Genomic DNA, 14,894 nt, shown 5'->3' on the forward strand with positions numbered 1-14,894 from the left:
GTACTTGTGCTCTTTGAAGTGGTGGAGGGATAAATCCACACCCTTTTCACAACTTCAAGGCAAAAGGGAGGACAGGGTTCCTTTTTGTTAGCTTTGCCAGATGACAGTGGAGATGCTTGTTGTGGTGAGCAGAACTGTGAACTGCTAGTCATAAACCTTTCATCTGACTTGCATCTTCTTCTCCATATCAGACTCCCTACTCCTGCTTTTGGCAGGAGGATGGATGTAGCCATTCTACACTTCATTCCAAGGAGAAAATGCATCTCCAGGCTTACATAGAGGGAGATTTTCTTGGTGGTTGAAATGTGTTGAGGCCTTCTCTCGTGAATGGCCTGGAGAAGAAATCTGTGTTTAAGCTTAATGTTCAGGTGCTCAACTTTCATCACCCAGAAACCATCTGTGGCTGGTGATTGGTCAGCCATGTGCTAGAAGGTGCATTTGTAATAACTAATAATAATAATAATAATAACGGGTATTTATATACCGCCTTTCTTGGTCTTTATTCAAGACTTTATTCAAGGCGGTTTACATAGGCAGGCTTTTATTTAAATCCCTTATTAAATAGGGATTTTTACAATTTGAAAGAAGGTTCTTTCTTTCAAGAACCACTACGTTCAAGGTGTTTCATTCCGATCTGGCTTTACATTCTGGCCTCCATCCTCCCACGCTCAGAGCAGATGGAAATAGCTCGGCTTCAGCTTGTCAGCTGCTTCAAGGTCGCACAGTGCCGGTGGCCTCAAACTGGCAACCTTGTGGATGTTATCTTCAGGCAGATGGAGGCGCCCCTCCTTTGTCGTGCATTTCTTCTAGAACTGGAGGTGGGCTGATGATCCTCCACTAGCATTCCAAACTTATGCAGTGGCATTTGTTGTGCAGGAGTTGATGGGTAGTGACTCCTCCTGGTCCCAGAGTTCACCATGGCAACGGCTCTGCAGGTAGTTGATCTTTCTGCCTCCATCCCTGTCTCTGTTCCCTGTCAGATCCTGGCTGCTGACAAGACAGCAGCCATAAAAGATGAGGAAGCAGCAGTTCACTGCTCTGGTGAGTGAAGAAGGGTGCTGAAGGACTAGACTGTGTGAAAGAACGAGAAGTTGGCTTTACTTTTTGAAAAAAGCCAGTTTTTTTATTGCAACAATAATACTGGGGGGTTAACCTTCCCCATGTGATCTAATCACACCCAAAGCCCTGCAAGGGAGAAAAAGCAAAGGTAATCTCAGAACTCCCTTTTCTGCACCCATTTCTCTTTCCCACGAACACGGTTCCAAAAGGCTTCTGTGCCACCCAGGGCAAGGTGATGTTGTCATGGTGATAATGGCACAGTAGATGTACTGGAGGAGAGGGGAATCTGGTCTTCAAATACAAAAGGAGCCTAGGCTAACCTGCATGGCAGCCATGAGCAGTGGGGTGCCCTTCTTTTGACACTCGACTCAGTCAAAAGTCAAAACTGTGATTAAACTGTTTTGGAATGAGCTTGATTTTCCCCTCCCCTTTACAGGATAATTAACACTTTCAGAAGTACTAACTTCAACTTATTTGTATTCAAATGCAACATGGCTTAGTTCCTTAATGGTGAAATCTTTTGAAAAAACCCACTTACTGTGACATTCAAACCTCATGAAAACTTTACTTGCATTCTGCTAGCCCCTCGAAGTGGGAACAGTGAACCGAGTGCCACAATTTTGTCACACATCTGCACCTGTTGTGTGGTTAAAATCTACCTTCCTTCTAGGAAGGATTATGCAAATGATCAAGCTACCCAAGGTGAGAGGTCTCCTGGGGTAGATTGCCCATCTGTGTGGCCTGTTGGTATACTGCTGTATCGTTCTATTATTATTATTATTATTATTAACAGTATTTATATACCGCTTTTCAACTAAAAGTTCACAAAGCGGTTTACAGAGAAAAATCAAATAACTAAATGGCTCCCTGTCCCAAAAGGGCTCACAATCTAAAAAAATGCAAATGAATACCAGCAGACAGCCACTAGAACAGACAGTGCTGGGGTGAGGTGGGCCAGTTACTCTCCCCCTGCTAAAAAAAAGGAGCACCCACTTGAAAAAGTGCCTCTTACCCAGTTAGCAGGTTCTAGTTCCAGAAGGCAGCAAGCAGGAGACTTAAAAGACTTGGAATGCAAGTATGTTTAAAAAAAAGAAAAAGTGGTGGTCAGCACCTTGTTAGGCATTCCCCCTTTTCTCTTTCACAGCAAGGAGAACCTCATCTAAGATGATGCAATCATCTTTTTAAAACAAAATAGGCTTCTTCTCCAAACTGTTTGCTTCTATGAAGATATAAAAAGTGATTAGTTATTTGTACAAACTAAGATTTCATTAATTAGATGAGAGCCCTAAAAATGCCATTACGAAGGCAATTTGTGGTTGCTAAGATCAAAGAGAAGTGAGCCAGACTTCTGCTGGTAGAACATTTAGCATAATTTTAACAGAGTAAAATTCCATTCCATGTCGAGACTTCCATGTACAAGAGTGTGTCACTTAACAACAAGGATATGTTCTCCAATCCCCATTGTTATGCACTGTTATGCGATTAGGTCATTAAGTGAACATTCAGTCCAATCTATTGCCTTGTTGTGTAAACAGACACTTCCTGCCAGACACTAGCTGGCTGCATAGGCTACTGGAGATAGATTGCATCTTCTTTGCATTAAGAGCCTCTTTGTTGTGTAAACAGACACTTTGCTGTAGGCTAGGGGAGATGCGATTGCCTCATTAAGGGCATCTTTATTGTGCTTTGACCACCGTCATATATGTGGTCTGTCATTAAGCGAGCTGTTAAGTGACGGGCGCCTGTAGTTTGGAACTATTGTGCTTGGCTGAGTGAGAAAGTGGCACTGGCAACTCTTCCGTTGATGCTCTGTAGAGATATGCTTACAACTCTGCATGTTCTGCGGTGAATTAGGTACGCTGTAATATGTACCTTCTTTCTGAGGAAAGACTACAGCACTTGGGGCTTTTAAGCTGGGAAGGTGGGTGATTAGGGAAGGACATGATTGGGACTTGTAATATTATGTATGGTATGGCTGAAGAGGAGTTTTTCTTCCTCTCAGAATACTAAAGCCAGGGGGTCATTCAGTGAAGCTGATTGGAAGGAGATATGGGAGTACTATATGGTGCATAATTAAGCTGTGGAATTTATTGTTGCAAGACATGGTGACGGCCATCAGCTTGGATAGCAAAAAGGGGATTAGACAGATACATGAAGGACAGGTCCGTTAATGGATACTCATCATGATGACTATGTGCTACTTTTGGGTGAGTGGCAATATTCCTCTGAATCCCAGTTGCAGGGGCACAATGGTGAAAGGCTTCCTTCTCTCCCCAGCTTGTGGGCTGCTGTGGAAAGAGGATGCTGGACTAGATGGATATGGACTGACCCAACAGGGCTGTGTTTACTTTATTGCCGACATCTTAAAGCGGGGGGGGGGGGGCAAAAGTCCTAATCACTTCCAAGTGGATTCTTCTGAGCTTGACACATACGTATCTGAAGGTCCTAGGATGACTTGAATCTTTCTTTAGAAGTTCTTGTAAATGATCCCAAATAAGGGAGATACACAAAATTATGTTTTTTGGAATTTCTTCTGTGGCAGAATTAGGAAAATGTCACCAAGACATGATACAGATGTAACTGGATGAAGCATTAAACATACATAATGTAATGGTCAGACCTTGTAGCTGGATCTGCAACTGCAAGAAGTTCTGGGTGGGCTCTGCGTAAATACTTCATGAAAATCTTTCTACCTTGTGCAAAAGTACGGGCGCTGTGGATACAAGAGCCTTTTAGGGATAGAACAAGGGAAGGGTCAGCAAGGTAGAGTCCATGACCAATTGCCAGCTGCATGTGAGATCTGTTATGACCAGAAATGACTGAAACCTCATATACAGCTTCTTTTCAGATGCTGCTGATAGCACTACAGAATTTTTACTTGCATGTCCAGAGTAAAGTAGAATAGCCTTGCATTTGGAAACTTTTCAAGAGGCTGCCAAGTAACATCAGTCTCCTCTGTTGGGGACAAAAGTCTCTTTGTGTTGGCTATAAAGTTTTTATTGGATTAAGAATTTGCAGTAGACATTGATGGAGTAGCAGTGCGCTTCTCATTCTCTTCTCTGATTATATCGGGGAGCAACCGGAGCTGATCAGTGTGACGTGTTTCAAGCATGACCTCTAGGACCAAGTATGAAAATTGACCTCTGGTTCAGGTTATTTGTTGCTGGGGTAACAAATTGTCAGAGAAATTTGAAGAACTCTAGTTGAATATCCCAATAGTGCCTGTTCCTTGGAATCAACCCTTTGTTATTTCTTTCCTTAAACCAGTGTTTCTCAAACTGTGGGTCGGGACCAACTAGGTGGGTTGCAAGCCAATTTCAAGTAGGTCCCCATTCATTTCAATGTTTTATTTTTAATCTGTTAGACTTGATACTACCATGGTATGTGACTGCATTTGGGGAAATGTTACAGACCTGTACTTTTAGCAAGCTACTATGTATATGCTTTTAACAATGGTAGTCAATAGGACTTACTCCTGGGTAAGTGTGAGTAGGATTACTAAAAATTGTCCTGCTTGGTTATGTCACTTTCGGTCATGACATCACTTCTGGTGGGTCCTGACAGATTCTCATTCTAAAAAGTGGGTTCCAATGCTAAAAGTATGAGAACCACTGCCTTAGACTATGAAGTCCTTTGGGGACTTGGGCAGTGTGTAATTCTGCTACTTTAATCCAGCATAGGAACAGTCCTATGGACTGTGGATTTTTTACAAAATGGGGTTGAACATTTTTATCGTTCTACAGTCGGGTACGTTGTAGAACTGGTGACTCTTTCCGTTCTAACAAAGATAACTTAAGAAGGGAGATTCAAGAGGAGGATCCATGCTTCAGATAAAATTGTGAATGACATAGGTTTTGTGAATGCTGCCTTCAAGTATGAACTCTGTGTGTGTGTGTGTGTGTGTGTGTGTGTGTGTGTGTGTGTGTGTGTGTTACATTGATTGTAAAGCTGCCTTGGGTTGCCTAGAAAAGCAGTGTGCAAATGCTTTGATTTTTTTTTTTAAGTTTGGTAAGAAGATCTTGGACAGTTACGCTTGGCAGTAATAGGGAAAATACTTGTGGGGGAGAGTTGTGAATTTAATGTTGTGACGATCAAATTCCACTGTGTCATTTTGACTACTGCTACTGTGATGGCTGCTTTCTCATGATGCTTGTCTCATGGGAGCTTGTACCACTAAGGTCAACCACAGGAAAGAATGTTTGTTGCATTAGTAACCCAGTATGTTTGCTTTTCAGCCCATTCTCTCTGCCCCATATAAGTTCACTTTCTGTTCTCTTCTGCATCCCACCTGTTAATGTCACCCTCTTTCCCCCCTTTCATGCTTTTGGAAATACTATAGGTCTCTCTCTGCACCTGTATTTTCTTAGTTTCTCTCTTATAGTCTATTTTTGCCTCTGCCTTCTGATCTCATTCTCCTCCTCACTGAACAGTAGCACAGAAGGCATTCATTCTTCCAGCAGTTCACATATTTCTGTATATGATGTGGCAACAAAACCCAGCCTTGCAGCTTGGTGTGCCTGGTAGGGAATGGTAGCCAATCTTTTGTTCTTTGAGTAAACTGGTATGCATTTCAAGATCCATTTGTCTTGTCCCTGCATTCCCTGGCATCCCTGGGGGAGGGGGGAGCAAAGCACTTCAGGTGCCTGGCCACTGGTGTAAAGCAGCCCCTCCTCCTGACCTTCAGAGCCAGTTGTGGCTGCAAAGCCAAGTGCACCTGCACACTATTCACAGATGAGAACAGAGTCGAAGATAGCAAGAGTAAGTGGCAATTCTGCCCCCTGCAGATAAGCAAATTTGCAGACAGTGAATTCGCATATATAGAGAACTGACTATGTTTAAAAAAATGTCACGTCATGAGGGAGTCTTAGATGAAGGCACGTTGCACAGCATGGGTGGCTGTTGCAACAGGGTGGACAACCTGGCCAACTGTGCCACATGCCAATGAATCAGAGGAGAAGAGAAACCACATCGGTATTCCCTACTTGGCTGGGCCACCACCTCATCTCACAGTTGAGTGAGAAATGGATCCTAAGAACTTCAGTCTATCCATGTGTTACCAAAAAGGGCTGTTATGTTTTAAGGGGAATTATTATATTACCTTTTTGGAAACTTCAGGATCGCAGGCTAGATAACAAGACAGCGTAATGCAAAGAAATTCCTTTTTAGCTTGAAAAGAGACTGGGAGAAAGATAACTTTCAATCAACAATTATATTTTTATTAGAAAAACACACAGGTAAACATAATGCACATGGAAAATGGTAAGTATATGTTTCTTGGTTCCTAGTACTTGGATCCTGTCTACCTAGCTTCATGGTGGTTGCGTGTGCCATGTATTTGGTGCATCCAAAAAGGAATCAGAAAAGGATAGGTTGTAGGGAAGGATTTTAGGGGTCCCTGATCTGCATAACCCAGTTGCTAACTAAGATGGGGAGAGAATGGGAGAAAAAAAGGGGGGGAGAAGGGAAAAGATTCCAGATGCAAGATATAGTTACCTGTTCTGGGAAGCAGTTGGGGGGGGTGGAGAGTCCTAAGGAGGACCTCTTCCTTGGGAGGGCAGCCAGAGAGAGAGAGCGCACGTGGCAGCCTTTCTCTTTTAAGGGTTTTTGCTGACCTGAATGACCCAGATGTGGTCTCCTGGATGCGCATGCTCACTACACACAGTAGGACACACAGTGGAGCATGCAAGAAAAGGTTGATCGGAAGTCAGCTATCAGCCATGCTGGCTTCATATGTGGGGGAACTCGGCCAACCCCTGGAGGCAGTTTGCATAGGGTACTTAAGAGTGATTGAATTACAATAATAGAACAATAGACTTCTTCCTCTGGAGGTGCATGCCTCCATACACAGTGTTTTGGACTTGTTTTGCATACACGGTGAATGGATCAGGAGACACTTTTGCATATAGCTAAGTGGGGGTTGTGCACTCCATGCGCTTCTGGCTTGACTTTGACTGTGGCCTGTATGTTGAGGTTTGGCCTACATGATATTTTAGTAACCAGAATAAAATCACAACTTAGGAAAAAGGGATTTTCACGTAACACATGGGCCTCTTGTTGTTCAAGTCTGCTGTAGAACTTCCATTTTTTTTCTTTTGAGTTAGTAGCTTCTGGAAGGGATGACAGCCAACAGATCTGCTCTCTCATCCCCCAACTACCTCGGGGGGGGGGGTGTTGATCAGTGAGTAGCACCACCAAGAATACATCTCAGTCTACATAATGAGAATCTTGACCTCAAGTCAGAATTGTAGTTAGAAAACACTTTTTTTCCATCTGTCTTCTAAAAGAAAGAAGATGAGTGAGTCCAGTGCAAAATCAAGCCAACCCCTGGCTTCCAAACAGGACAAAGATGTCTCTGAGAAGAGAGGACGAGGACGACCCAGGAAACAGCCTCAGGTTTGTAGGCAGCTTTCATTTCATGTGGCCGGGGGGCAGCTTTTGTACATTGTACTGTGGACATCGCTTAGCGTTTGCTATTACTGAACCAACTGCAATGGAGTAAAAGGAAAGTGAAGTTACTATTGGTACAGAGTACTATGTTTACTTAACTTAGGGCACAATGCTAACCAGGTCTATTCAGAAGTAAGTCCTATTTGTTCAATGGGGCTTACCCTCTGGAAAGTGTGGTTAGGATTGCAGCCATAGTTCATGAAAGCAATTCCTTTTTGGAGAGGAAGGAAATCGTAACTGATGTCATTGGCCATCATGATGGTAGCCTGAGTTTTGTCCATTTAATGACTGCAGGCATGCATAAAAGTGCACGGCATATTTATGTGGGTTCTCGTTTCTGGGTAGACGCTGGAACATCATCATCCCTGATTCACAAAAATATATTTGGCCTACCTGCACTTGGCGGTGGTCCCTTGTCCCAATGAGATTATTTTTCAATGAGGCAACTTCATTCCTGGGACTGTCAAGGCCTTCCTAATGAGTCACAGGACTCCACGATGTCACCATCATGCTGTTCTGGGAAAAGACCAGTTTCTCATGGCTGGAGTTGCCCTGTCAAATCTTTTAGGTAGAAGTGTGTTTCCCATGAGTAAGATAAGTATACATCCTAAGTCCTACTGAACACAATGGGCTTACTTCTAAGTAAGGTAAATAACACCATTTTCAAACACCTCTACTTTAGGTCATTCTCATCTGCTTTGATCCCACTGTCTGCTCTAGTCATCTCCAATTTTTTTCCCCTCCTGGTACTTACTAGTGATGGGTTTCAATGCTACCTCTGAGCTGTTGGAACAAAATGTCCCACCAAACGTTTGACTCTTTTCCAGTGGTGGGCAAGATTGTGTTTCCTCTTTGATTTTGAGCTGGTATCTGCCCAAGCACTATTCTCATTGCTGTGCCCTAAGTCTCTGAAGACTATTGATGACTCAAGGTTCAGTACATTCAGTGAGCAAAGGAGCATTTTTCCCCCCGCATTTTTATACCATCCTTCCTCTCAGGAGCTCAGGGTGGTGTACATGGTTTCTCCTCTCCTGTTATCCTCACACCAACCCTGTGAGGTAGGTGAGACTGAGAGAGAGTGACTGACCTCTCCAACTCCAAACCACTTCCCTATCCTGGCTCCCTATGGTGCAGTAGGGTGTACTGGCCTCACTATAGTATGTTTGAAAAGCTGTCTTTCGGTTGATTAAATGGACGGATCTTGCCAGAACAGAATAAATCCTAGTGGAACTATCTGTGTGATCTGTATCGTTTCCTTTTTTTAAGGTATATAGCTGAGGTTAATTAAAGTCTTGGAGGAGGACAAATTGCAAATATATATTTTTTCCACACTCACCTGCCAAGGAAGTGTACCTATGTTTGACTTTGGGCGCAGTCCTAACAGCAAATATATATTTTTTCCACACTCACCTGCCAAGGAAGTGTACCTATGTTTGACTTTGGGCGCAGTCCTAACAGGTAGGCACATTTGCGCCTCCTTGGGAGGAAGCCAGGCCGGCACTCCAAGAAGCACTGGCCTGCGGAGGCTGATGGAAGCCTCTGCATCGGCATCCTCCCAGAGCCTTGTGTTGGCTCAGATGAGCCAACGCAAGGATGAAAGATAGACATGGGGGAGGCGGGGAGGAGGAGGCAAGTGTTCCCTGAGCGAGGGGGGAGGGTGGGCGGTGGGCAACCCCAGAGGCGGGTGGGCAGGGAGCAGGAGGCGGGGCTGGGATCTGGCATCCAAATCCCAATCCCCTTTCCCGGGAAGAACAGATCAGCTTCAAGCTGCTCCGCTGTCCTTGGACTTGTGCCACCTTCAGAGGTGGCACAAGTCTAAGGAGACCCATTGGGGCCAGCGGCCCTTAACCAGAGGTAAGGGCAAATGTTTCCCCTTACCTCTGGCTGAGCTGCTTATGGCCACTATCCTGCACTGGATACAGCACAAGCAGGGCCTAGGGGAGGGGGGTAAAGGGGATTATTTGTACCTGGGCCCAGGGTCAGAAAGGGGGCCCAGGATCCAAAGAAGGGGGCCCAGAAAGTTTCTGGGACCTGACATTTTCCTATCTCACCTGAACTCGCTGTGAGCGCATAATGCGGGGTGCACGGACAACCAGGTGCATGCAGTGTTAACTGCTGCTGCAAGCCATACACACCAGGCCCAGAAAAGCATCCATGACCCTCCATAACACAGTGTCAAATCTGGGAAGAAACTGGCCTGCTACAGTAGTTCTTGGGCTTGTGGATCCCATAACCGTGACAGACTGTATATAAGCTCAGGGACCCAGCTGTTGGGTTATAGCTGCTGCAGAAGTTCATTTTGATCTATTCTAGAGTGAGCCTAACTACAATGATGCTAATTTTCTGCAATTGAATTTCTATATTTCAAGAATTTGAGAGAGAGGAGTGTGTTTGGTTTTTTGTATTACTTTATCTAGCTGCCAGTGCCGCATGGTCAGGCAGACCTGGACTCTGCATCAAGAAGCCTAGCAGACCTGAGCTCCAAAGACTATTGTGGCTGTCAGCAACCCCCCCCCCCGCCCTATTTGGCTCCCTGTTTTGCCTGCCCCACTGCCCTCCTTGCCCTTTGGGAAGCGGCCCAGAAGAAACTTTGTACACCCTGCTAAGATTCTTCTCGTAGGCTCTGAGCACAAGCCTTTTGGCTTGCCTGTTCCAGCGCAGGATAGGATTGCGCCCTTAGACTGGCAATTGTCTAAACATTGAATTGCGGTCTTCTGGATCCTTGTGTGCATCTACTGCTTTTCTCTATATTCTAACTCTTCGCCCGCCCCCCCCCCCCCAAATAAGAGAAATCTTTGGGGTCATATTTTTTTTCCATAGTCTTGGGCCCTAATTCCTGGCCTCCACTGTGGAGTTTTTCAAGGAGCTACATAAAACCAAAATCTGGCCTACTGGCACTTCTTCTAGCTGGTCTGAAGCAGCAGCTGCCACTTTCCTCCCCTTCCATCTGCCCAAGCTGTGGAGTGAGGCAGTTGCTCTGGAGGTGGTGCAAACAAAGCTGCTAGTGTTAGATTACAGATTGGCTAATAGTTGTGGCTATAAACGGAATGTGGCAGGGAATTAGAAACAGTTGACACTTAACAGAATAGGTTGAATTCATGTTAAGTTGCAAATTAAGTCTCTCCGTACAGGATTGTTTTACAAAACCAAACTATCTGCATGTTATTAAACAACCCTGTAAGGTCCTTTTCCCCAAGATCCATTCAGCAGGGTTGACTTCAGATTTGATACCAACTTACATGGGGGTGGGGGTTAGGGAGAAGCAGCTTCTTCTTTTCTTTTCAACTGTGTAGTACTTAAGTATTCAAGAAAGTTCTGGGGGGAGGAGTTAACACTCAGTGAAGTAGCAGGGAACCTTGGAGAGCTCGGGGGAACTGCTAAATAGATGTGTTTTCCAAGGACCTCAACAATGAGATACTCTTCCTTGCCAAGAAGAAGGAATGAAGGCTGAGAGCTTGAACGGGGCAGTCTCTTGAGACGGTGGTTTCAGAGATATTTTTCCTGATTGCTCTGTGCTGAATCACATCGTATCCTGGACGCCATCTTCGGAGACTATTCGGACAGCTGAGGACTCTCCCCCCCTCCCCCACGACCTAGATAAAACATGAAAGCGAACAAAGCCTTTAACTCCAGAGTTATATCAGCTTGATTTGATACTGATAAGAATGACATCAAAAAATTTAAAGGATGTTAGCGAAAGCCAGACCTCATTAATGGATATGTTGCAAGAATTCAGAAGTGAAATGAAGCAAGCGGTTGGAAAACTATCTGAACAAATGAGGCAAACTCCTCCCTGACAGACAAACAAAGAAAAGTATGGAGGGGATGGAAAAAAGAATGGACCAAATGTCAGATGAAACTAAAGAATTGGAGATTTTTGTAATGAGACAGGAGATAGAAAAAGCAGCATCTTTTATTAGAACTCAGAATTTTCAGGAAGAAAAAAGAGGGAACTCTCAGAGAAAGAGAGCGTGTCCTTTCAAGAAGAAGAAGAATCTTTGGATTAAACTCAAAAAGACTCAAATGGAGAAAACGGAAGAAGAAGAGAGGGATCAAGAAATATAAGAGAGTTAAGAGGAAGAAGAAGGAGTGGAAGGAGCAGTGGGGGGAGCAAGAAGGAAAATATCAACAAGACAGAGAACAAAGAAAATACTAAGACAGGAAGTGAAAATGACTGAATAACAATTGGAAATTTTTTTGTAGATATTAATGGAATGAATTCTCCTCAGAAGTGAGGAGTATTCCATTAATTATGTCAAATCAAAGCAGATGTCAATGAAAACAAAGTTGGAACACAAATATTAAGATAATTAAAGTGGTATTAAGATAATTAAAGCGATATCTTCTATATATAAATTGTTTTATAGATGATATTTAATTCCAGAGGAAGTAGCAAAAATGTACCCTGGGTCATCAAATAACTGTTAGATATGCGAAGAGATTGAGGAAATTCTTTATTGTATTTGGTGGTTATGTGGAAAGTAAAGAAATATTGGAAAATGATATATATTGTTACAAGAGATATTGAATTGTGTAGTACAATTCAAACCAGAAATATTCCTCTTAAATGTGATATTAGAAATCTATGTGATATTGTAATCTATGGCCAATATCCTCATGTGTAACCTATGTAGTCCCAGCCCTACGTTTAACCCAGTTTCCTTACCTGTATCTGTAATAAATAAATAAACTTTGCACTAAAAAAAAAAGTATTCAAGAAAGTTCTACCAAAAATCTGAATAGCACTGCCACCCCTATCCAAGATTTTGAGAAGCTGTAGGTATATCCTGTAAGTGGATATATTTCTGTATATATCCTGTAAGGGTATATTTCTAAGTGGGATCCATGCTTTCTATTTTGCATTTGGTGAGTCACTATCTTCTGGGAAGAGTGCAGGATACAAAGTGCATTTTTTTACAACATTGGCGCTATCTCCTCTGTATTGCAAATGCTAGTTGTGTGCAGGAAAAACTGTATCCAACACTCCACCAAACTGTGGCATGGCTGGTGTCATGCTCGAAATGGTGATGTTCTTTTATTTTTTAAATGGAGATTGATAAATAGGTAGGGAACATCTCAAGCTAGATTTTGTTTCCAACTGTAGTTCATGGGATGAACTACAGACCGAGTCTGTGGTAATGGTCTTGTGGGTGCCATGCTTATATATGGTCTTCCTCTGTTGCAGCTTGGTGAGGTTTCTTCATTTATCCCTAAGGTTTCTGGATTGGGGATCAGGAAGCACTTAAAATGGGGTGGGGCAACTGGGAGGAAGCACAAACATACCTATTCTGTACTGCCTTGTTGAGTGCACTCATCTTTTTCTGTAGCAGGAACCCACTGAGGCACCAACACCGAAGAGACCACGTGGCCGACCAAAGGGGAGCAAAAACAAAGCCACAACAAAGGGAAGGGTAGGTATTCTGTGGGGTAATGGATCTGAGATCTCCTCCTTATAGCCCAGCACAGAAATGTACATCTGGAGTGGTGCTTGAACAGAAGTCCCTTTCCCATGAAAGTTTGAATCATCTGTAGGAAGAGTCAAAGGTATTCTCTCAGTAAACGTTTTTATTGGCTCTTTGGACCTTTTTATTTTGGCCGACTAAAACTCACAAAGCAGTGAGTTTTATTAGGACCAAAGGTATTTACTGTGGTTTTGAATCCTTCTCTGTTCATCTGCAATGGAATTCCAGTCCAGAAGGCCTAAAGGCAAAGCTTGACATTACAAGGGAAATAAAGGGTTCCCAGTTCATGTTAATATGGGGAGTGGGAACATTTGTAGTGCTCAGGACTGGAGTACTTAACCTTTTCCCCCCTTTGTTTTCTGCTTCTCCTCTGCAGCTCAATAGATTTTCTTCTTTCCTTCCTCCCCCCCCCCCCCCCATTAAGTGAGCCCAGCTGGGGTGAGGGGGAAACTATCTGGCAACAGGAGGATATTTGCCAGGGAGAATCAGTAGACACAGGAGGGATTTAACACCCAGTCTTTCCTTGCAGATCTTCCCCTTACATCCAGATTCCCTGTTACCTTGGGAAATGTGAGCTGGGTGATCGTATGTTTGCTGAGAACATCTACTTTGGCCCTGTGTCAACCTTAAAACTCTTATTTCAGGAGAATGGCTAAGTCTGAATTGTTGTGCTTTTTCAAGCTCAAGGGAAAAGTAGGACAAATATAGGAGTCTTACAGATGTCCAAATCTAAGCTGTGTTGGGTGGAAGCGATTGGAATTAGCTGGACAGCTGGTGGCATTTGCTCTTTGTGACTGTGTGTCCTGGCAGCTGGAGTCTGTTCAACTGTAAGGAAAGAATGGGATATGACCTGCTCACTAGTGGAAGGGGAATGAGGGAATTCTTTGGAGAGTAGAATGGCACAGCTTCCATCAGAACTTGGGGGGGTGGTGGTTCTTGCTCCCAGTCTCTCTTTCTGCATAGCAGCCACCAGGCCATATCATTTGGGCTAGTGGAGCATGAAGCCTTAATACCTGGTGGGTACATGTAGCTGAAACTGGGTGAGAATGGGAAGGTGCCAAGTGAATGAACAAACAACCCCACAGCTGATGACTCCGCAGTTGGTGTGTGTATGTGTTAATACAAAACACCAAACCAATTCACAAAAAAACATATTTGTATGCTTTTTCCTCCCTTAAATACCAAGAAGGGAAACGTGTACAGCTGCTTTAAGCAGCAGGTACCCAGTCCTAAATTGGAAGCCAGGCCACAAAGGTTATTTCAGTGGACACCTCAGCTTAGCGCAAGCCTTTGCCATCTGTTCAAGTCATAAGCATAAAGGCACGGAGTATCCAGCATGTTCTGGAAACAATTGCTTCTGCCATTGTACACCTGGTTTCCTACAGCTGCTATATATATTTTTTGTCCCTTCGGCTTTCTAAAGGGACTCTTCCATGGTTGAAATATTTAAGTAGAAACTGGAGACCAAAGTTTTGTGTTTGGCTCTTCAGTAACTGGGAACAGAGACTTTTCTGTGACTTAAAGAAGATATTTGGCATGTTTTGCATTTTTGCTTGTTAAAGCAAAGTTCAACAAAGTTTTCCCTGTGCTATCTGCTTCTTGGTGTTGGGTGACCACTGTTCTCCTGTCTTTGCTCTCCTTCCAACACAGAAGTACTTGGTTTTCATAGCTACCTACTGCTCCTTGCAAAGAACACTTATGCAGGTCCTTTGAGGACAAGGAAAGATCTGCTCTTCCTACAAACACCTTGTGCAATCTTCGTGAGGCCTTCTGGATCTTTAGCAGTTGCAGAGGTTGGGGCAGTTGTCTAGTATAAGGCAGCAGGTCATCCTGATGCTCTTGCTTTAGAACTATTTAGATCATTTTCCCTTGTAGGTGGTGACTGTATCACAAATCCAGAATAAGAGGGAGGTTTCATGAAAACAA

General features: G+C 43.7%; 1 protein-coding gene across 2 annotated transcripts in view; it reads left to right on the plus strand.

Annotated features, from left to right (window-relative positions):
- Nucleotides 1-14,894, plus strand: part of HMGA1 (high mobility group AT-hook 1) — a 32,686-nt gene that overhangs the window by 6,677 nt on the left and 11,115 nt on the right. The window contains exons 2-3 of one of the 2 annotated variants that reach the window (XM_066625521.1): nucleotides 7,344-7,452; nucleotides 12,834-12,917. In XM_066625521.1, coding sequence (XP_066481618.1) covers nucleotides 7,351-7,452; nucleotides 12,834-12,917 — 186 coding nt within the window. In that variant the 5' untranslated portion in view covers nucleotides 7,344-7,350. The remainder of the gene's footprint in view (nucleotides 1-7,343; nucleotides 7,453-12,833; nucleotides 12,918-14,894) is intronic. The other variant, XM_066625522.1, reaches the window with a different exon arrangement.

This window comes from Tiliqua scincoides, chromosome 4 (genome assembly GCF_035046505.1).
Source record: "Tiliqua scincoides isolate rTilSci1 chromosome 4, rTilSci1.hap2, whole genome shotgun sequence".
Lineage (NCBI taxonomy): Eukaryota > Metazoa > Chordata > Lepidosauria > Squamata > Scincidae > Tiliqua > Tiliqua scincoides.